This window comes from Chiroxiphia lanceolata, chromosome 22 (assembly GCF_009829145.1).
Source record: "Chiroxiphia lanceolata isolate bChiLan1 chromosome 22, bChiLan1.pri, whole genome shotgun sequence".
In the NCBI taxonomy this organism is placed as follows: domain Eukaryota; kingdom Metazoa; phylum Chordata; class Aves; order Passeriformes; family Pipridae; genus Chiroxiphia; species Chiroxiphia lanceolata.
The window spans coordinates 2,402,443-2,425,094 of record NC_045658.1 but is presented as its reverse complement, the minus strand read 5'-3'; the positions used below and the strand labels follow the sequence as shown (position 1 = coordinate 2,425,094).

General features: G+C 55.6%; 3 protein-coding genes and 1 long non-coding RNA gene across 4 annotated transcripts; 3 read left to right on the top strand and 1 right to left on the bottom strand.

Annotated features, from left to right (window-relative positions):
* Nucleotides 1–527: 527 nt before the first annotated feature.
* On the top strand, nt 528–2,000 carry FAM43B (family with sequence similarity 43 member B). Its single transcript, XM_032708747.1, has one exon. The coding sequence runs from the start codon at nt 869–871 to the stop codon at nt 1,757–1,759; it is 891 nt and encodes a 296-aa protein (XP_032564638.1). The 5' UTR covers nt 528–868; the 3' UTR covers nt 1,760–2,000.
* Nucleotides 2,001–3,322: 1,322 nt separating this feature from the next.
* MUL1 (mitochondrial E3 ubiquitin protein ligase 1) lies at nt 3,323–6,385 on the top strand. The gene is made up of 4 exons (XM_032708745.1): nt 3,323–3,481; nt 3,581–3,668; nt 4,203–4,323; nt 5,069–6,385. The coding sequence occupies exons 1-4, from the start codon at nt 3,362–3,364 to the stop codon at nt 5,787–5,789; spliced, it is 1,050 nt and encodes a 349-aa protein (XP_032564636.1). The 5' UTR covers nt 3,323–3,361; the 3' UTR covers nt 5,790–6,385.
* A 2,005-nt stretch (nt 6,386–8,390) lies between these two features.
* On the top strand, nt 8,391–11,197 carry CAMK2N1 (calcium/calmodulin dependent protein kinase II inhibitor 1). Its single transcript, XM_032709199.1, has 2 exons — nt 8,391–8,711; nt 9,770–11,197. Exons 1-2 carry the CDS (start codon nt 8,552–8,554, stop codon nt 9,838–9,840), a joined length of 231 nt encoding a protein of 76 aa, XP_032565090.1. The 5' UTR covers nt 8,391–8,551; the 3' UTR covers nt 9,841–11,197.
* A 10,561-nt stretch (nt 11,198–21,758) lies between these two features.
* On the bottom strand, nt 21,759–22,636 carry LOC116797455. The gene is made up of 2 exons (XR_004360660.1): nt 22,394–22,636; nt 21,759–21,909 (listed from the first exon to the last, which is right to left on the bottom strand). It is a non-coding gene; the product is annotated as an uncharacterized LOC116797455 (long non-coding RNA).
* Between the last annotated feature and the right edge of the window lie 16 nt (nt 22,637–22,652).

The following is a 22,652-nucleotide window of genomic DNA, read 5'->3' as shown; positions in this document are numbered from 1 at the left end:
GAAGCCCCAGATAGCAAAAAAAACCCGTGGAAATCAGGGTTTGAGCCAAAGCAGCTGAATCCTGAGCAGCTTCAGATTCTGATGCAGGACTGAAATCTCACAGCACTCCCCAAAAATCTCCCTCGGGCTGCACTGTGGGGAAATGACAGTTCATATTCCCTGGAAGGAAGTTGTCCTGGGGCCTTGGCCAGAGACAAAAGCAACAGGTTAAAAGCCAGCTCAGTCCAAAAGGAAGAGGAGCAGCAAGGAGGTCTGGCTGGCTTGGGAAAACCAGGCAAAAAGCGGAGGGGAGGTGGTTTGGAGGAAAAAAAATGCCAGCAGACCTGCAGGATCCTCAAATCCCAGCACCAGATCTGGGGGGAAAAAATCCATTTTATCATGCCAGGGTCAGAAACCATCATCTGACCCTCCCTAAAATCGTCCTCCCCGGGATTAGAAATCAGGGAATTTTGGCATTTAGGAGCATGGCTGCTGCATGAAGAGAAGGTGCTATTTTACCCCCACCTCTGTATCCCTGCCGGAGCAGGGAGCGAGCGCGCATCCAAGGAGCCGGTGGGGGACGTTCATCGGCGGCTCCCCGCGTGCTCGGGGAGGTGGAGCAGCCCACGGAGAGCCGCTCCCGCAGCAGCATCAGGCGCAGGCGGCAGCCGGAGCGCGGCGGCTCCTCGGCCGAGCATCCCCGCATCCTCCCTGGACCGCGCGGCATCGGGGACGCGGCAGCTGCATCCCGGGGTAGGGGCTTCACCCTCCGGGCGGGGAGTGTGTGTGTGGGGACACCCCCGCATCCGGATTTTGCGGGTTGGGGTGGCGGGGGGGGGGGGCTGTTTCTGATCCGGGATTAGCGGAGCCGTGAGAGGCCGGAGAGGAGATGCTGCCGTGGCGCCGGAGCAAGTTCGTGCTGGTGGAAAATGAACGTAAGTGCAAAGGCAAGAGCCTGGGGCCGGGGCTGAGCTACGCGGCGCTGCTGGCCGGGTTCCTGCGCTCCTGCCCGGACCTTCTGCCCGAGTGTCCCTTGGAGCGGCTGGGCAGCGTCTTCCGCGGGAAGCGCCAGAAAGTGGAGCTCAACAAGGAGGACCCGACGTACACGGTGCGGTACCTGGGCAACGCCGTGACCCTGCACGCCAAGGGCGAGGGCTGCACCGAGGAGGCGGTGGGCAAGATCTGGGCAAAGAGCGAGGCGGGCGCCGGTGGGGCCAAGATGAAGCTGACGCTGGGGCCACAAGGCATCCGGATGACGCCGAGCGAGAAGGGGGCGCGGCGGCCGGGCCACGCGTACCTGCTGCACCGCATCACCTACTGCGCCGCCGACCGCCGGCACCCCAAGGTGTTCGCCTGGGTGTACCGGCACCAGGTGAAGAACAAGGCCGTGGTGCTGCGCTGCCACGCCGTGCTGGTCTCCAAGGCCGACAAGGCGCGCGCCATGGCCCTGCTGCTCTACCAGACCTCGGCCTCGGCCTTCAACGAGTTCAAGCGGCTCAAGAGGCAGAGCGACTTCCGCCACGTCCAGCAGCAGCTCCTGGGCGACGCCATCGTGCCCTTGGTGCCCCTGCGGCGGCTGCTCAACACCAAGTGTCCCTACCGCCCGCCCGCCGAGAGGGCCCGCTGCGCCCCGCGCCTCAGCTCCATCCTGGAGGAGGACGAGGACGAGGCCTTCGGCCCCGGGGCGCCTCTGGGGGACCCCGGCAGAGCGGCCGTGCTGCGGCTGGCCAGCGACATGAGGGGGTGCAGCCTGCGCGGCCCCCGGCACCCGCTGTGCTGAGACCCCCGGTTCAGGGGTCGGGGGCCATCCCCGCGCCCCCAAGCCGGTGTTGGGACGCTCCTCGGGGGGTGAATCCGGACAAGACGGCGGCTCCCTTACAAGGAAGACACGCCGTGGGGCGGGTGAGGGTTTGCACCCCTTCAGCCCTGCACATGAACCTGCTCTCGTGCCTCCTCCTCTGCAGTGGCCATAATAATAATAATTATAATTATAATAATAATAAAATTAATGTGTGTTTTCTGCGGTGTGACGGCGCCTGTGTCTCGCCCGGACGCTGGAGAACGGCAGAGGAAGAGTTAAGCTCGGCACCGAGGCGATTTTGGAGGGGTTTATATTGAATTTACCCCCCGAAAAGGAAGCCGAGGAGGGGCTTTCTGCACCCTCCCTGCGGAACCGAGGGCTGGGGAGAGCTGCTCTGCGTAGCCATGGCAACTCGATTTTTTAAATATAGAGCTGGGGGGGCGGCTGTGCCGCCTGCGTCAGGCAGCTGGGAGGGGGGTTTGGCCCCTTGGACCCCCTCTGGAGAACATGGCCTTGCCTGCGGCCCCCCCGTGCCCACCCCAAAATCAGCGCCAAGGCTCTGAAGACCAACGATTTACCGAAAATTACTAATTTTTTTTTTTTCTTCCGCTTTTACTGCTTTCTCAGAATAAGCAATGGCAAGGAGATAGGTGGGGCAGGGAAGGGTCTTGTGTGCCCCCCCCATCCCCCAACAAGGCTGGTAGGGACCTGCCACCCTTATGTGGCCCTGCATAAGATGGAGGAGAAGGACCTTGCAAAATAGGGCTGGGGGTGCATCCTGAGGCTGAGTCCTTGCTCTGAGGGGGTTCACGGGGTGCTGGTGCCCCACAGCCCAGTGATGGGGCATAACCCCCCCTCAAGGTGCTATAGGGCTGGAATTTGGGGCCATACCCCCCTCAAAGCCCAGGGGGGACACGCTTTGGTCTGACCCGCCCCTAAGTTTTGTAGGGTGGTGGGATTTGGGCTGCCCCTCATCACCGAAGCACTGTGAGGGTGGTTCCCCCAGCACACTGGGGGTGTCAGGATTTGGAGCCAGCTACCAAAATCCTAAGGGATGACTGGCATTTGGGCTAATCCCCCCCTTAGGATTGTGGGGCTGGGGATTGATGTCCCCCCAAGACCCCCGGGGGTGGGATGGGGAAGGACGGGGGGCGCTAGGGATGCTCCCCCCAGCACCCTGGGGGTGTCAGGATTTGGGTCCAGCTATCAAGATCCTAAAAGATGGCTGCGATTTGAAATAATCCCTTTTTAGGATCTTGTGCGCTGGACCTTGATGTCTCCCCCAAAAACTGTGGGGTGGGGGGGTGGGACCCACCGCGACCCCACAAATCCCTAAGGCTGGGGTTTAGCCCCCTAAAGCCGCATGGGGTCAGGATCTGACCTCCCTCCCCCACATATACCCTGGGGGGGGTATTTTGTGCCCCCCCGTCCCCTCAACAAAGCTCTGGGAGGTCCCTGCGCCCCCCGCCCGGCCTTGGCGGACCGCGCGTCTCTATGGCAGCGCCGCCGCTGCTAGAGCGTCGCTCCTGACGTCATCACCGCGCGCCGGTGGTTGCCGTAGTAACGCGGGGCCCGGAGGCTATGGAGGGCAGCGGGCGGCCCTCGGCCGCACAGGCCGCGCTCTTGGCCGCCAGCACTGCCATCACCGCCCTGCTCTACTCCGTGTACCGGCAGAAGGCCCGCGTGGCCCGCGGGCTCGAGGTGGGTGCGAGGGGTGCGGCGAGGGAGCGCACGGGCCCGGCCCGTAGGCCGCGGCCTGGTCGCGCCGGCTGAGCCGCGGCCTCTGTTTGCTCTCCGCAGGGCGCCAGGAGGGTCCAGCTGGACGGAGATCTGCGGTCGGTGCTGCTGGAAGCTCCCGGGCGCTGCGTGCCCTATGCGGTTATAGAAGGTAGGGGCAGGGCCTGAAGCGGAGCCCCAAATAAGGGGCGGGGGCACAATCCTCCCCTCCCCCGCCCCGCAGCTGCTTCTCACTTTGGGGATTTCATCCCTAGCCCCTCGTTCTGTGCCCATGAGTTCATCTTTCCCCCGACAAGCAGCCACTGACTCCTGTCAGGCAAAACACGGACTCTCAGCCCTTCTACCCCATCTGACAATCGTGGAATGATTTGGGTTGGAAGAGACCTTAAAGCTCATCCGATTCTACCCCCTGCCATGGGCAAAGACATCTTCCACTAGCCCAGGTTGCTCCAACCTGGCCTTGGACACTTCCAGGGCTGGGGCAGCCACAGCTTCTCTGGGCAGCCTGTGCCAGAGCTTCCACACCCTCACAGGGAAGGGTTCCTTCCCACTGTCCCATCTAACCCTGCCCTCTGGCAGTGGGAAGCCATTCCCTGTGTCTTGTCACTCCAGGCCCTTCTCCAAAGTCCCTCTTTTTTGTTTGTTTTAACAAGCCAATCACTTGCCCCTGGGGTTTCCCCTCCAGGTGTGGTGAGGTCGGTGAAGGAGACCCTGAGCAGCCAGTTTGTGGAGAACTGCAAGGGGGTGGTTCAGAGGCTGACGCTGCAGGAGCACAAGATGGTGTGGAACAGAACCACTCACCTCTGGTACGTGCCTGGTGCCCACAAATGGTCTCCTCCCAGCCCACCTGAGGTGCCCTCTGGGGGTCTGTCACCCTGAAATGGCCTCAGGTGTGGCCAGAGTGACCAGGTGCCTCAGAGCTGGACCCCACAGTAGCCCCCCCAGTGACAGCTGCCAAAACAGGGCATGTTTGGCTAATTTTTAGGGCTTTCAGAGCTCATGGAGGGTCTTAAGAGAAGAGCACATTGAGTAACCCAACGTGAGCAGAGCATTGATCAGCCCCATCTTGTTATGGAGGATGGTATTTCCCAAAAAAACCCCACTTTCAGAACAGAAATCAGTTGGATTTGGGTGAATCTGCACCCAGGGGACCTGAGGAGGGTCCCAGAGCTACCTGGCCCACCAGAGCTGCTGAAACAAGAGCTTTGGTGATGCTCTTGGATGAGCCACTTGATAACACCTATCAAACTGGGGCATGTGGCAGGTGGTGCTTCTCCTCACAGGGTGGTTTGTGACAGCTGGGAATGCCACAGGGAGGGGATTAGGTGGGACACAACCCTCCCCCAGTGATGGTGGGAGCCCACACTATTTGTAGGAGCTCTGTGAGGGTGGGAGGGCCTTGCACACACCTGGACAGCGCTACGAGGGGGAAGGTGCCCCATCAAATAAACTCTGCTTAAGGTGGAGTCAGCCCGCAGCTGTCAGTCCCCAAAACCCAGTCGTCCCTTGGGGTGAGGGGAAGCAGGTTCACTTTCCCCCCTTCTCCCTAAGGAATGACTACGAGAAGATCATCCACCAGAGAACCAACACCACCCCCTTCGAGCTGGTGCCCGCCGAGGACGGCGCCGGCGTCACCGTGCGGGTGGTGAAGCCTCTGGAGGCAGCTGAGCTCAGCCTGGAGACGGTGTACGAGAAATTCCACCCCTCTGTCCAGTCCTTCACCGACGTCATCGGCCACTACATCAGCGGGGAGCGCCCCAAGGGCATCCAGGAGACGGAGCAGATGCTGAAGGTGGGCACGGCGCTGACCGGGGTGGGAGAGCTGGTGCTGGACAACGCCACCATCAAGCTGCAGCCCCCAAAGCAGGGCATGCCCTACTACCTGAGTGCCGTGGATTTCGACTCCCTGCTGCAGAAACAGGAGTCCAGCGCCCGCTTCTGGAAAATCCTGACCGTGGTTTTCGGTGCCGCCACCTGCGCCGTCCTCTTCTTCCTCCTGCGGAAGCAGTACCGGCACCACCGCGAGAGGCAGCACCTCAAGCAGATGCAGGAGGAATTCCGGCAGGCCCAGGAGCGCCTGATGAACGCCGAGGGCGGGGACACCCTCAAAAACGCCTGCGTGGTCTGCCTGAGCAGCACCAAATCCTGCGTCTTCCTGGAGTGCGGCCACGTCTGTTCCTGCCACGAGTGCTACCAGGCGCTCCCCGAGCCCAAAAAGTGCCCCATCTGCAGGCAGGGCATCAGCAGGGTGGTTCCCTTGTACAACAGCTAATTTGTTTGTGGTTCTTGGGGGGGGGGGGAAGTTTCTTGGCACTTAAAGCTGTCTCTTGCAAAGGGGTTCTTGTTGCCTCGCTGCTTTGGGAGGTGGATTTTGGGGAAGGGGAGGGAGCTTGAGGGAGCGGGTGCTTTGACAGACCTGGGTCTGAAGAGGTGATTGTGCAGCTGATCACGTGCATCATGTTGTGCTCTGGAGGCAAAGGGTGAGGTGCTTGGGGGGAGATGCAGCTTGAAGCTCTTCTCTTAAAGATTTGGACTCTCAGGGTTTGTGTCGTGGTTGCTGAGCCTGTGGTCTCTTGCCTGGCTGATAAAAACGTGGGGAAAACAAAAATAAGATGGTTTAAGGGTTCTCAGAGGCTGCAGAATTCCTGTAATGCTGCCACACAGCTCCGATGCAGCAGGGGGGGTCTGTTGGAGAACTCATATGGGGGGTGTGTGAACACGGGGAATTCTGTGATCCCCCCCCAAAAAAAGGGTTTGTGACACCAGGACATGAGGATGGGGAGGTGAGAACACCATGGCTGATGGCTGTGCTTGGCTTGAGCTGGGATGGAAAACAGAATGTAAAGCAATAAAATAGGATGAAAAGTGTGTTTGTGTCGGATCATTCCCCGGGGGTGACGGGGTTGTGCTCCCTGGGGTGGACATGCCACGATGGAAGTTGGGTGAGGGGGTGGGAGCCTGTCCCCCCACACTGGACATGACAGTCACTGCTGTCTCCTTGTGACACAGGCAGTACCAAACCCCCAAACTAACACAGAAAAGGAAAATTCCCTTCCCTTACTCCCCCGTTTTGCCATAAATCCTGTATAGTCCCTGCACCCAAGAGGGTTAATGGACCCAAAGCAATTAACATTTGCTGAGGAGGGCAATTAGAGAAACACTCCTGGGGGTGGGGGAGCCTCCAGTAGGAACAGTCAAAAACCCCAGGACTGAAGCAGCCCCTGGGATTTGTGGGGAGACCCCTTCACTCCTTCCGATGCCTGAGGGCAGGCAGAGCTGTTCACATCCCCCCAGCACGGATAAAAAGAAATAGTTTCCCATTGAGTGGCAGGAAAAGCTGAATTTAACACAGAACCGGGTTGTTTCCTTGTTAAACATTAACCAGACCAGCCGGGCAGTGTCCGAAGGCCGTTCTGGCTCTGTGGCACAACCTGCCAGCTGGAGTTTGAGGAAAAGTGGGTCCCTGGTTGTCCCAGTGCCGGGAAGGGCCACAACCCACTGGCTGTAGATGGCAGTGGCTGCCCGCCACGGTGAGGCAGCCTGTGAAACACAGAACCCCAGAGGGAAAAGCCAGGATCCAGCTCAAAAATCCACACTCAAACCCAGAATACAGAACCCCTCTTGCTGGAAGAGGCGTCCCCCCCTCTCCAGGGGACCAACCACCCCAAAACCCCTCGAAGGGGGCAGCAGGGAGGTCACCCCCTCCTCAGACCAGTGCAGGATGTGGCCTTGAGCCTCAACGTTTTGCCTGTGAAACAGAGCCATCAGGCAAAGCCTAAAAATACACTTTGGGGGGGCTGTGCTTCCCCGTTACCTTTCGCCTCCTGTTTCCAAGCTTTCCCTGTGATATCTCGGGCGTAGCCGCAACCTTATGTAAGGAGCTGACAGCTCGGGGGCGGGCGGGGGTGCACGGCAGAGGGGCTCCAGGAGCTCAGGATTTCAGCAAACAAGGGGTTTGGAGATAGGAGCAGCACCCCAGTCCTGGCAGCACCAGGCACTCCGTCCTTCCCATGCCCTGATCCTGCTTGGCCCCAGAACGAGCCAGGCTCCCAATTCCGGAGAAATCCTGCAACCTCGCTTTGAACAAACAGGTTTTTTGCTGCTGTTCCCACTTGTCCCCCCAACTTGGCTTTGCAGAGATGCCTAAACCCCCTCACACAGCCGTGGTCTTTCCCAAAATGGGAGCCCCAACCTTCCCATCACTCACTTTGCAGGGCAGTAACCTCGATGACCCACACTGCTGTGGCAACACTGCATGGAAAACCCCTTGGAAAGCCCACAGCGACCCAAAAGGCTCCCAGGAAAGGCTTGTGCAGGGACATATCCTTGGGACACACAGCCAAGTGCACTCAGACTCTCCCCGTGTTGCAGGCCCCCCCCAAGTGCCAGAGGCCCCGAGATAGCTCGTTTCTGCTGGGCTCTGCAGGACACATGTGGGGCTGAGCCCAGAATCCCTGAGGACACGTGCTGGGCTACCTGGGGATGTTGTGGGGCGGCCCTGGGTTACCCGGGATTTAAACCAGTTACCTGGGTTACCAAGGATGCCAAGGATGCTGTGGGACAGCTCTGAGGTCCCCGGGCATGTTGGGGGGGGCACCTCTGGGCTCCCCAAAAGTGCTGTGGGGCAGCCCAGGCTCTCCGGGTGGTTTTGTAGGGCAGCTCCGAGCTCCCCAAGGGTGTCTATTAGGCAGCTCAGAGGTCTCCCGGGACGCTGCGGGGCAGGCGGCGGGGCAGCCCCGGGGATCCCCCGGGGGGTGCGGGATCCATCCCGCCGGGGCGGTGCCGCCGCCGGTGCCGGGGGGGCCGAGCCGGTCCCGCCCCCGCCCCGCCCGGTCCCGCCTCCCGCTCCTCTATCGCCGCCGCCGCCGGAGCCGCCGCCGCAGCCGCGGAGCCGCGAAGCAGCGCCGGCCGGGCCGGGATGTGACGGGGCGGCCGCCCCGCGCCCGCTGCGCCGCTGCCCCGGGCCCGCGGGCCCCGCGCCCCGGGAGGCTGTCGGGGGGCGGCGGCGGCGGCGGGTCCCCCCCCGCCGCCCCCATGTCGGAGGGGCCGCCCTACGGCGAGGGGCAGCTGGCGGGGGACGCGGCCGTGGGGCAGCTGCCCTTCCCCGTTCGCCTCCGCGGCGGCGACGGGCTCCTGGCCGGCGGGCAGGGCAAGCGGCCGCCCAAGCTGGGGCAGATCGGCCGCAGCAAGAGAGGTGGGTGACCGAAGGGGAGCGGGAGGAGGGTGCACCGGGATGTGCCCGGGATGTGCCCGGGATGCGGGGCACGGCCCCCAGGGATGGGGTGGGACGCAGCGGGTACCCCCGCGGGGTGTTGAGCGGCGCGTCCCGAGGACATTTCCCCAGGGATGCACCGAGGGACAGGGCGTGATGCACTGGGCGCCCTGAGGGATGTCGGGCATCGTGTCCCAGGGACCTTCCCCAGGGATGCAGGGCAGCGGGGATCAGCCTCAGAGGGGGGGTTATGATGCACTGGGCTCCCTGAGGGATGTTGGGCATCGTGTACCGGGCATCTTCCCTGGGGATGGGGCATTGGAAATCTTACCGGGATGCAGGAAACATCCCCTGGGGACAGGACATGGTGCACTGGATACCCTGTGGGATGTCAGGCATTGTGTCCTAGGGACCTTCTCCAGGGATGCAGGGCAGCAGGGACCAGCCCCAGGGATGGGGTATGATGCATTGGGCTCCCAGAGGGATGCTGGGCATCATATCCCCAAGATCTTCCCCAGGGATGGAGCATTAAGCACCTTTCTAGGGGGCAGGGCAGCAGGAAGCATCCACTGGAACAGGGCATGAAGCACCAGGCTCCCTGCAGGGTCAGGCATCACGTCCCAAGGACTGTCACCAGAGCGTTGGGTAGTGGCAACCTTCCTTGGGGACAGGACATTGTGCCCTGGGCACTTCACCGGGGGGTAGGGTAGCAGGGACCTTCCCCAGGGACAGGGCACCATTCCCTGGGGACCATTCCTAGGCCACAGAGGCGAGGGGGACCTTTCCTGGGGACAAGGCACCGTGCTCCAAGCCCTTTGTCAGGGCTTCCTCAGGGACGGGGCACCAGGTCCCGTGCCAGGTACCCTCCCTGAGGCCAGGACATGGTGCACGGGGTACCCCACAGGGTGTCAGGCACCGCGTGGCTTTGCCACCAGCCCCACCAGGGATGTGGGATCCCCCAGAAACCCACCCCATGGTGACCTTGGGCGAGGGGACCACGGCGGCAGAACCTTCCTCACGCTCCTCTTTCTGCTTTCTAGTGGTGATTGAAGACGATAGAATTGACGATGTGCTGCAAAACCTCTCCGAAAAGGCCCCTCCCGGTGTTTAAAGCCTCCCTGGGGACGCTGGGCTGAAGCCCGGGGCGGGGAGGGCGGGGGGGGGTCGGTTTACAATGGCAAAAAATAACCCCCCCCAGCACCGCAGCGACCACCCGAGCGAGCACCGGGAGCGCCGTCCTCGCCCTCCTGCAATCCCACAGCACCACCACGGCACGTCCCGCCCTCCGGAGGCGCCTGGAGGGGAGGGCAGCGAGCGAGGCAGACCCCAGAAATGCATCAAAAAATAATAAATTAAGAGAAAAAAAATTATATATATATAAAATTGGGAAAATAACCACCTGCTCCAGACCCCCCCACCCCGAGGGATGAACGGAGGTGTCACACACCACGGTCTGAGTTACTCGGGATTGCTTTTGCCGGGCTGATGAACCTCGTGCCGTGCAAAATCTGGGGGGGTAAGAGGAAAAAAATGGGGCAGCAAAAAATGGGGGGGGGAAGGGAGCAGCCCCCGGGGTCTCCCCCCCGGGCCAGGGCTGTTCCCAGCGGGCACCTTGTTTACATTATTTAATCTTGCAAAAATGAATCCGTGCACTTGGATGTACCACGCTATCCCCTTCCGTACGGTTTCTTTTTTTCTTTTTTTTTTTTTTCTTTTTTTTTTTTAATGTTGATGTCTTTGGATGTTGGGAAATTATATAAAATAGATATATATATATATATTTAATTTTAGTCACGTTTTAAGGTTCTCGATGGGGGGAAAACCAAAACTTTTATAAAGGAAAGGCCCGGAAGGAAGAATTGCTGGTTTTATTTTTTAAAGCTTGTACTTCTCGGTTGCTGTGAGCAAAGGGAAAGATTTTATATGTACAGGGGGGCGGGGGGGACGCTCGGCTTTTCTAACTACATGCAGTCTGTAGTGTGGGTGATCTTGGTTTCTTTTTTTTTTTTTTCTTATATTGTGGCAGTTTCCTCTCTTTAATAGACTGTATTAAAAATATATATATATATAAAAAAATTATTTAATGTAATCACAAGAGTGCCAAACACTTGGAGATGCTGGAGGGCAGCAATTCCCTCCCCGAGACGAGCAGCACTCGGGGCTTTCTGCTCTTTCTAGGGCTCGGTCGATCTCTCGTGGGATTTTCTCTGACTTCTCTTTTCTAGTCTTTCTTTTTAACTATTTTGCATGATGTGCATAAGACAAAAAAAAAAAAAAAAAAGGGGAAAAAAAAAAAAAAGGCGCCTCCGGCGCCCAGGCTTGGTTCTTGTTTCTGTTTGCGATTGACTGACAGACCTCAAGGCAGGTTTTTCTTTCCTCCTTTTCTTAAATATTGTGTATGTTGCACTTTTATCCACTACACAGGGCTATTTCTGCGATGTCCAAATAAAAAAGAAAATGAAACAAAACGGAAAAAAAAAAAAAAAAAGAAATGTATAAGTGCGGATCTGCCGTGTTTTCCCGCGTGCTGCCGGGGGCCCAGTGAGTGTCCCTCCCTGTCCTCCCAAATAACCCCAAAATAACTAAGGAAAACCTTGCCACTCTCCAACACAGACCCCTGTTCATGCTGAATAATTAGTTTTAACTAATATTTATTTATGGGATTTTTTTTTTTTTGTTTGATGGGAAAACTCTCCAGGGGCGCAAATTGAACGGAAAAATTCCATGCGAGGTTCCGAAAGCGGCTGTTGGGGATGGGGGGAAAAAAGGTGCCTTTCCCCTTCACTGCTGGGAAAACCTGTGGAAAATGGGGATTTTCATCCCAAGATCGCCTCACTCCCTCTCAAAATCCAAATCCTGGTGTTTAAAAAATGCTGTTACCCCCCCTGCCCCACCACCGAGGGCAGCAGCCAAGCTTTGTGCCAGGGGAATAAAATACAATGACGGGTGGGAAACGGGTCTGGGGTGGGGATTTTACTGCAAAGAAAACCATCTATTGCAATAAAAGCAGGATGCTGCTGAACTGGGATTTGTACAGGATGACCGTGGGGCAGATGGATTAATCTGGGGTGGGACAGGGAGCTGGTACACAGAACCCCCCTCCCCACCACCTTTCCTATTTATTGCTCCATTTTTAACCCACACAGTCTCTCCCACAGCCAGGATGGGACGAGGAGCTTTGCTAACTTGCTCCCTTGAAAAAAACCCAATTATTTTCATTTTTCCCCCAGCAGGTTCAGCTCTGAGGTCAGAGCCACGTGGCTTGGACTCTGTGGACACAGTTTTGGCCCCAGGATTTTCAATTCTGGGGGACCCAATGCACCTGCAAAGCACAAGATGGGTCTCTGAGAGGGATTTTTTTCCCCGAAACTAATGGGTTTTGCCCCAACCAGAATCTGGGGTGAGCCCAGGGCTTTGGGGAGAGCAGATGCAGCCTGAGAGGAGCAGAACGTCCCACATCTGCCAAAGAGGCAGCGCTGGGGAGCTCGTTAGACACACAACCATGGGCTGGATGCAGCACTTAATTAACTAAGTTTACCAAAAAGCCCCCTTTTTTTTGCGTGAAAATCTGATCTGTGGGTCTGCCAGACCCGTTTTCCCACTTTCTCCCATGCATCAAAGAAACCTCCAAGCACCCAAACCGCCCTGAAACCCAAATGCACCCACGGGTGCTCCAGGGACGGGGTCCACACACAGCCTGGGAGCCCCCCAAAAACACCTCAACACCCGAGAACGAACCAGAGAAGCCGGAGGGGGGAAGGGAGGCTGAAAGGAGAGGAGATTCTGCTAAATTATAAACCGCCCTTTTTTATGCATCTTTCATGCACGGCACATCAATAATGGAGCAGGAGAGCCCGGCGTGCCGAGCTCGCTTACGGGAGGATGCGGGATGTGGAGGGGTGAGGACAGAGGGATGCGGGATGGATGGTGGGGAAAGATGTGCCCAAGAGCCCGGTCCGGGCACCCCGCAGCCGTGCGTGGCCGGGAGATGATATTCTGAAGGAGGATTTAAGGATTAAACTGGCCGCGGGGCAGGAGTTTATTGCATACATTATTTAACAGATGGCCCAACGCAGGCGGCCGGCTGCCTACGGTCTCCCCGGTGACCTTGGCTGGGAGATGCTGGGGCTGGGAAGGGAGCCTGGTGCCGTCACCGCGCTCAGGTTACAGGGATCAGAGGGGGAAAAAAAAAAAAAAAAAGCGCACAAAAACCCGGGAGTCAGCACCCAGCAGCTCCAGCGCCAAATCCCCATGGAAACTGCAAAAAGCCCCACCCAACCCTGGCCCATATGGGCTGCTTGTTTTGGCAGGGGTGGGGAAAAAAAAAAGGAGGAAAAAATAAAATATATGGAAAAAGCCGTTTGCAGGTTTGTTTGCCAGAGGGAACTTGACAAGCAAGGCGCCGAGGTCCCAGCGGCACCCAGAGCACTTGCAAAATCCCACTCCCATGCCCAAACACAGGCTTTAATCCCATTTTTTCCCCGGGGACTTTGGCACTTGGGGAAGGTGCTGAAACAGTTGCTCTCCCAGCAAAGCCAACCCTGACCCCTCACACTCAGAACCAGGGGGTATTTTTATCCATCTCTAAAGCCGCCCGGTTTTCCACGCGCTTTAAGGCATCAGCTCCTGGAAACCCCCCTGGAATGACACCACTCCCAGGGGACTCAGAGCATGGACACCCATTTTGGGGCTGGATCAATGTCCCCATCACTGATTACCCACACCACCAGAGCAGCTGGCAAATCTCACAGAAAAATGCCCCAAAATCGAGGGCAGTGGGTTGCAGTCAGAGTGGGGGACAGGGAGTGGGTGAGTCCCCCAAAGCTCTTCCCAAAAGGACGCCGATGTAGCAACTGCCCAAAATAAATATTCTCTTTTTCTTCCCCTCCTCCATCAAAACTAGGGCATGTTAAACTAGGCCAGCACTCCTAAAGTAATTTATTTATCATGGGGGGGGGGAGCAAGGAGGGACAGCATGGGCTGCAGAGAGGGGATGCTCCACTCTGCCCCCAAATACTGTGGGTTTGGGGAATAAAATGGGTCAGTTTTTCCCTCTTTTCTCGCTGAAAGACCACAATTACTCAGAAGGAGGCAGCTCTGTTTGGTGGAGAAGACACAAAAATGGTCATTCTAGTGGTATCAAACCCTTTTTGATCTATTCGCTCCACTGTTTTCACCGTGTGGGGTTTGTGGTTTATATTGTGGCATTAAAAAGAAAATATGCTTTAGAAAAATAAAAAATGGGTAAAGACATGAAGGAAATTTTGCCCTGCTTAGAAACTCAATTTTTTCCTCCCCCCTGACACAGGAATGAGAAAAACCCAGTGGATGTCCAAAATCTCTCTGCCCATCCCTGCCTGGGAATGGGTCTGGACAAGAGGGGTTTGGCCAGCCCCCTCCTCCTGGGTGCTCCCCCATCAACTCTGGCCTTGGGGCCTTTTTGGGGGGCTTAATTTCCCTCTACCTTTGGGTTTCCACTTGGGAGGAGGAGCTTCTGGTGGTGTAGACCCAAAGTGCTGCTGGTTTGGGGGTTTTGGGGGTCTGCGGGTCCCCCATCCCTGGGCTCTTTGTCCCACAGCCACTAGAGGCCACTGAGGCTCTGTGATCCCGCCTGATTTATTCATGCAGGACAGTTGGACACACATCAGCACCCAAAAATCTAAAACCAGGGGAAAATTACATATATCAGGTGCAGAGGCAGCAAAACTGGGGGAAAACAGGGCAGAGAAGGGCTGTTCACAAGCTCTGTTGGTGTCTCCAGGGACATCCCCACCCTGAGACCCCAAGGGACAGGGAAAGTGCTTTTCTCTCTCCAAATCTGTTCAGGCTTTTCAGCTGCCCAGGACTGTGCTGAGCACTCCCAGGATTTTTGGGAGCCCTCCTCAATCTAAACACCTCCAGAGGACCGGGAGATGCTGCCCCACGTGCAGCAATCCCTCCTGGTCCGGAGCTTGGAAGAGCACTGGGCTCACCAGGAATTTTATGGAGGGGGTCAAGAAGACACTCCCAGGATGTGGCACTCCCCACCTTGGGAATATCCTGCGAGAAAATCCCTAAATCCCTCCTGCTGCTGCCTCGGGAAGCCTGGGAGCGGAACTGCCTGTCTCCCCAGGCTCCTGATTTTCATTTTGCCTGGAGTTAAAATTTTCTAGGATATTCTAAACAGCCTGTTCCCACTAAAGAGGGAAACATCAGACATCTTCATTTATCCACCGCTCCAGGTGTCAAACTGTTGCATGACAATAACAAGTGGGAGACACCTCACCCAAAAAACGAGCGAAATTCCACTCGGAGCCAAATGCAGCAGCAGATGCTCAAATAAAAAAACAAACCTGAGGCACCAGCAGGCTCTGCAGCCCCGCCAAAGCCTTCCCAGACAAACAGCCTGTGTTTGGGGAGGGGGATTATATCTTTTGGGAGGTTGGGATACCTGTGCAGCCTCACATTTGGGTATTTTCAGACCCTCAGTGGGCAGGTGAGAACGGCCACTGCCTTCTTGGGGCTGCCCCAGTTCCCAGCCTCACTGGCTTTGGAAGAAGCTTCCCTGCCAGTGATTTTTCCAAGACAATTCCTCCCCTGGGTTCCAGCGGGATGTGCCTGTGACAGCAATTGCCCTGTTAAATTCCTGTTAGCAAAGCAACGCCAGGAATATGAAGGAAGCCAGAGGAATCTGGGCTCCTCTCCGTGCTACAACATTACAATTATTAATATATATAATGTATATAATGTATTACAATATTATATAATATATAATATTACATAACACATAAAAATAATACATTATGTAATGTATAATATTATCTAATATATATCTAAAATAATATCTCTATATGAAAAAATTTGGCAGAGATATGTGTGACACCTGCATGAGACCCTTTACTTTGCAGATATCCCTTTTCCCATGGGAAAGAGGGAGCAGGGTGGGATATCCCCACGGGAAAAAGGGGAGCACAGGAACTGCTGGGAGCACCTCCTGGGGTCCCCGGAGCACATCTTGAAGCATCAGCCCCTTCCTGGGGTGGGGGGAGAATAAAAGAAAAGGAAGGAAAATAACCAAACCACAAAAATAACCCCCCAAACAGGGCCATGTGATCCCACACTCCGAAATACCCGGTGGTGAGTCACGGGTGCAGGGATGGGGCTGATCCAGCTCTGAGTCAGCCCGGGCAGCCGGTGCAGGCTGTTTGTGTCCCCCCCTCCCCAGCTCCCTGTTTCCCATTTTTGCTCCAAACCTGCACAAATATAAATAAATACTCTGTGACTCAGAGGCACGTGGTGGGGCTCAGCCCACAGCAGCCCCTTCCAGCCACCCGAATTCCTGATGGTGCCACAGTGACAGGGCTGGACACACCTGAACCCCACAAAAACCAGGCCTGGGAACCTTTGAAATATTTAAAATGTTTGGAGGGGGAAATACAGACACACAGACGGGAGGTTCTCGTTGATGCCACTGCAAGGAAGCACTTGGGATTTTCCAACTAGCACTAATTAATTAGTATTTTCTCAGCTTAGTATCATTTTAAACATGAAGCACCAACTAATTCCCATTGGTCACAGGCAGGGGGAAGCCCATACAGAGCAGAGACCCTGCTGGATGGGGTGAAGCCTCAGGGCACCCACACTGTGAGGGCTGGTGGGTGCTGGTAGAACTGGGATGAGGCTCAGCTCCCAGTTGGGTGCAATCCAGTCCCAGCAATTCCCAAGCCACAGCATCCTACAACATCCCCAGTGGGATGGAAAACACCAAGAGACAGGGCTGATTTGGAAGGAGGCAGCTTTCAAAAGCTGCCCTTGGGTTATTCCCACTGTATCTGAACAAATACATGTGGGAAACACCTCAGAGCTGGGTTTAATCCCCACAGTTTAACCTCCTGGTGGGGTTGATCCCCAGCCTCATCCCAGTTAATGCACCATTCCTATGCTGCAGGATAAGGAAAGGCAAAAGGCAGGATCAGGATGAGACCCAGCAGCATCCTCAGCATCCTCAACCAGTTTCCATAGCAACAGGTTCGGCCCCAGATCGGCTGGTGGGTGCTGGGAAGCAGGGACGAGGAGGGGGGTCAGAGGGGCTCCAAGAGGAGCAAAAAAAAGGGTTTAATAGGGAAAATCACTTTGCACCTCAGTGCCCCAGGAGCAAGGGGAGGCTGAGACCGAGCTCTCAGAGCTGTGACCCAAAGCAAATCCCCCAGGACAGCCCTGTCAGGGCATTTGGGAAGCTGCCCCCCATCCCATCACCTCTGCCCAGCCCAGATCCTCATCAGCCCATTCCAGGGGTATCAGCATTCCCAGTTCAATTCACAGCGCAGCCCAGAAACCTGGAGCTCTGCTACAGCCTTCCCTGTCTCTGGCCGGGAGCAAACAGCCACAAGACCCCAAGGCACCCATCCTACAGCCCTGAACGCCAGGAAAACACACATCCAGGGAATGATTCGGAGGCAGCCGCCCACCCCCGCGGCCGTGCAGCCGGCTGCGGCACTGTTACACAAGGCTCCCGGCGCTTGCATAAGCAGCAGCAGCGAGCACAGCCCCAAGGAAAGAGGAAAAAACGAGCGGGAATCACGGCCCTGAAGCCGAGCTGTGGGATGGGATCCGTGGCCAGAGCCCGTATCCCGCAGGGGAATCCCGCGGGATCCGCGGCAGGGATATTGTGCAGCCAGAGCCATCCCTAAAAGAGGTGATGCAGCCCCCCTGAAGCATGACTGACCCCATCCCTTCACCATCTTTGCTGGAGAGACCCAAAATAGCAGGAATTCAATCCATCACAGCTGGAGAAAAGCTGCCAGAATCCCCAGAGCCAGCGAGCAGCCTGCACACCAGCCCTAGGGCATCCAGCACGCTCGCCTGCCTCCACTTCCAGACCTGGAATTGGAGTTATCCCCAGGGAAGACCATCTTCTAAAGCCTTTTAACCAAGCAGGTGTTGGGGAAGCACCTTGCAGGGCTCAGGCAGGTTGGGAGCAGCATCACCCACTCCTGGGGAGCCTCTGCAGAGCAGGACTCCTGTGGGTGAGCACCAGCCTTCAGCTCCCAGTCCTCATCCCAGAGGAATAAGCACTGCCTTTAAACCAGCACCACATCAGCACCTAGAGGTGCATTTGGCCAAACCCCTGGTAATTTTGCACAGGGCAGCTCACCCTTTTTATGCCCCAAAACACAATTGTTCCTACTCATCGTGGTGCTTTGGCACCAGTTCATCACAAGCTATCACAAGCACATGGCGAGAGAGGGTTGCATGGACCTGCAACCCCAACCAGAGCACCTCTCCCAAGGGATTTACACCCTCTCCAGGATTCCTTTACAGGATTTCCATGGCCTGTGCCCTACTGCATTGGGGCTGATGCATGTTTGGACCCCAACACCTTCCCATCCCACAAAGCCACACACTCCTGCTACCTGCACCCCTTATTTTCCTGCCTCGTGCACAGAAAGGGTTAACAACAAAAAGCCAAGAAATCCCCTAATTTAAGTACCAGGGAAGCCCACAGACATCTAGCTTAGTGTTCTAAACATCTGTAATATCACATCCATGTGTTGAAGAGATTTAATGACTTTGACAATTGGAGGGGCCCCCAAAGTCTGCACAAGGAGCAGAAAAGCACTTGCAGGACTCGTGTGCATCCCAGCCCAGCTCACACTTCCCATGGCAGAGGTGACTTTACAGGTGGCACAGAAGACAGAAAACCAGAAAAGGTCATTGCACAGTAGGGGTGATTCTCCTGATTTAAATGCAACCCCTAAAATCAATGTTGCAAAGCCATAGGCACACCCAGGCCCCAAAGCAAACACCACTGACCCCTGGACAGCGAATCCAGCTCCCTGCAGACAAGAGGACAAATTTCTATCCTCCTTCCTTACATGGGGAATGGCACTACAGGGACAACAATAGTCCCAAAAAGCAGAGCACTGGGACAACCAGCTCACTGGCAGGGTTAGACACCAAAAGCATGCACCTATCCCTCCCCTGAGATCCCCTAAACCTTGGACTTGGGCCTTATATTGCCTTCAGGATACAAAAAAAAAAAAAAAAAAAAAATCACAAAAACTTAGTGCAGCTGTGCTGGGAGTGAGCACAGGGAGGGAAAACAACCCAAAAGAACCCAAACCTCAGACCCTTGAAGAGCTCCCGGCTCCAAAATGAGGATGCGACCATCTGACTGCCCCTAAAAGGCATTATGAAGGTGCTGCCCAGTGAACTGCACGTGTGAGACCCCCAAAGCCTCCCCAGAGTGTCTGTTCTGCTGGGGTGCAGCAGAGCTGTGGGAGGTGGCGAGGGCGACGTGTGAACTCACAGGGGGACCGGCAGCTATTTCTGCTCCGTGTCAGCACCCACTGACAGCACCCTGAGAACACAGCAGAGCTCCAGGCAGCTTTTTTTCCATGTGAAATCCACCTGTGTATGCCTGTATTTCCACATTGTCCCCACAGGATTGAAAGGTGTGGTGGAGCTTTTTGGTTTTTGGGTGCTGAGCCGAGGAGTTTGGGGGTCAAAGTGAGCTTCTGGCGGGCGCTGCACTGCACCCATGGGATTGGCTTTTAGGCTCCCAAGACTCCTCATTCCTCCTTATCTGATGGGCAGAAGCCTCTAGAAATCCCTTCTCCTTCCTTCTGCTCAGGGTCACTCTTTTTTTTTCCCCCTTAATTTCTGGGACTTGGAGTGAGAGCCAGAAAAATGCAGCTGATTGTGTAACATTTTGCTCAAAAAGCTTCTTAAACAGTCACATATTTCTATTGGATTTCCCTTGCCCTTCGCTGCTGATTACTGGAGTATTTATATATAAATAGAAGCTGTCTTCCCCATAATCTGCTTGTTTCTCCTAATTAACTCGGGGCTGTTCTCCTCGGGCTGCTCAGCCCTTGGGTTTTGGGGGTGCCGGCACCGAGCAGCACTCAGTGAACCCAAATCTGCCAAATTTCAGCTGGAATTGCTTTTTACCTGGGTCTGAGGAAGCGAAACCCTCCTTTCCAAACTTTACGTGCTCAGTATCTGCCCCATCCTCCCAACCCCCAGCTCAGGGAAGCGCTCGGATGCGGTTTCTTCATCTTCCTCCCTCCTCGCAAAACTTTTCCTGTAATTTATGGAACGTCTCGATTTGATAATTATTTTAATCATTATTACTCATCTTTCCCCTTTCTTCCCCCCCCCCACCCCCCCTCCAAAACTTCGTCCCGGGCCTGCCAATCACTTTAATAGCTGTTTACAACCTATCATCAAGTCTTGCATAACATCCACATGACTTCACTCAGATGCCTCCGACACCCGAAAGCTGCCCCTGAGCTCTATTTCAGGAGCGATGGAGCCCACAGCACCAACCGGCTGCATCCCCCGCCGGCATGCCCGGGGCCTGGGATGGGGAAAAAATCGGAGGGAAAAACGCATCCCCGGAGCAAAACTATTTTGTAGTTAATACAAGACAAACCCCACGCAGCTCGGTGGCCCAGGTTTTGGGGGTGAGGGTTGGTTTGGTGGGTTTTGACACACCCCCTCACGCTGTCATCGCAGTAATGTTCTGTTGCACCTACTGAAGAGATCAGGAGCTAAAAGCACCTGGAACGGCCCTTGGAAAGCTGCGGATGCTCCGGTGGGTCTGTGGCTGCAGCGTGGCCTCTGCCCCCCCGTTCTCCTCAGCAGCAATGGGACACACACACACAAACACATGGCAAGCGCTGTTAAAAACCTCGTTTCCCAGCAAAGTTCTCCACCCCGAGGCATCGCCCGTCGGCGGTGGGTTGGCGGGGGACGGGGGCAGAGGCACAATCTGTGCAGGAACGGCTGCCAGCCCTTTTCGGCAGGCGATGGTTTGGTTGTGGGGCGGGGGACACACACACACACACACACACACACACGACGGCTCTTTTTTAAGCTCTCCCGTCCTCCCCCTCTCCCGCAGGTTTCATAACCCTTCAAAGCACGAAAAGGCTCCTCCGGTTCCCGGCTAATGAGCCCCTGCGGAGGAGGAGCCGCGGCCGTGGCAGGAGGGATGTTTGGCAGGAAAATCACCCCTCCGCGGCGTGGGGACACGGAGGGGTCTCTGTGGGGTCCCACCATCCACCACAACCCCAGGGGTGCAGGTTTGCACCAGCGCTGCCCCAATTTGGCCGGTTATCTCCCCAAAACGCCCCTTGGCACGATGCTGCCCCGGGGCTTGGAAGTCTCTCCCTCCCCGTGCAGACGCTGCGTGCAAATATTTATTTACGCAGCGTAAAGAGGTTTATTTGTTAAGCTACAGCTGACAACTGTATCCAAACTAATTTCTCTTAATTAGGCACTTGCGGTCACCTTGGCAACAGCACCGGAGCGCCCTTCCTTAAGGCGATAACTTAATGGGGTGAAAATCCCCTTGGATGTAAAGGGAAGGCTGAGGGGGAATCTTCTGGAGACGCTGTGGCTGGAGACATCCATCTCCCCTCCTTGGGACACCCACTCCCTCTCCGGAGATGGAGTCCAGAGGGGGAAAATTGGCCCAGAATTGTCTGGTTTTTGTGATATGCAGAGGTCACCAAAAGTAGGGGGGCACTGAAGCAGGTCCTTGCTTGCCAAGAGGAAATAAGGGGTGACTTAGCTCCTACATCCCGCTTTGGGTTGGAAAACGTGATGGCTGCTTCATTAATACCTGTAATTACACTGCTAATTAAGGAAGGTGTGGGTTTTTGGCATCCTCACAATGACCCAGGTGACAGGGTAAATTGCTGAAAGCCCTGATAAGAGAGAGCAGCAGGAATTCTCTGCTCCATCTCTGCCTCATAGAAGAATTAAACCAAACTTCCCCTGTTTTTTAAAACCCTGGATCCATCGGTTTACAGAGTGCTCTGCAATGTGGGGTTTGCAAAACCCAGCTCCTCAAAACCCAAAGGAAGCACCTTCCACTTTGAAATCCAGATCTAAACTCAAGCACTAAATTAAGATGGGGTTTTTTTTTTGGGGGGGGGGGTGTATTTTGTTGCACAGCCACACAACGATCCAGCCAGCTGAGGTGTCCCCAGGGAAACCCACCAAGAACCCGCCCCAAAAGAAAGGACTCACACTGGGAAGTCAAGCAGGCTGTGATTTACTGGGACAACAACACTTCTGCAACAGAGAACACGACTGTGCTGAGGCACCTGACCAGCAAACCTGCAGCACCATTGAGCATCACCAGCTGGGGACCTGGAGAGGTGGCACCAGAGCAGAGACTGGAGGGATCCTCCTGTGATATATAAATAATTGTGATTTGTGAAACAAATGGGCGATTACATCAAAATAAAACAAACGGATTGGAAAACTTAATTACACCCCCATAAAGAAATAAAACAGACCCTTACAAGGTCAAGAGGCCTAAAACCTCCCTGCTATCCTAAGAATAAAATATGGTAGAACTTTAAATCTTTAGGCCCCTGTTTGTCCAAAAATGCATGAATTATGACCGGTGGTAGAGATAACACTTTTAGCTTTAGCTGTAAGAAAACCCATATATTAAATACTTAGCAAAAACCTGTAGAATGTATATGTATATGATATAATTAATATGCATGAAGTAGCTAAGATAAATACTAAATGCACCCTGTAGTAGGGGGGAGCAGATTTGGGAAACTGGTCCCATTTCTGTCACCCAGCCGGCTGCTTTGCTTTTTCCATATGATAAACTATTATTTGAAACTTATAGAAACTTGAGACTTTGTTTATCACACTTCTGAGGACCCTGAAGAGCTGACACTGAGAACAGAGACCAGAGGGATCCTCCTTGGGACCCCGGAGAGGTGACACCACAGCAGAGACCAGAGAGTTTGTTCATGGTCATGGGAACCCAGGAGAGGTGACACCAGAGCAGAGACTGGAGGGATCTGCCTGGAGACCCTGGAGAGCTGACACTGAGAGCAGAGACCAGAGGGATGTTCATGGTCCTGGGGACCCTGGAGAGGTGACACCAGGTCAGAGACTGGAGGGGTG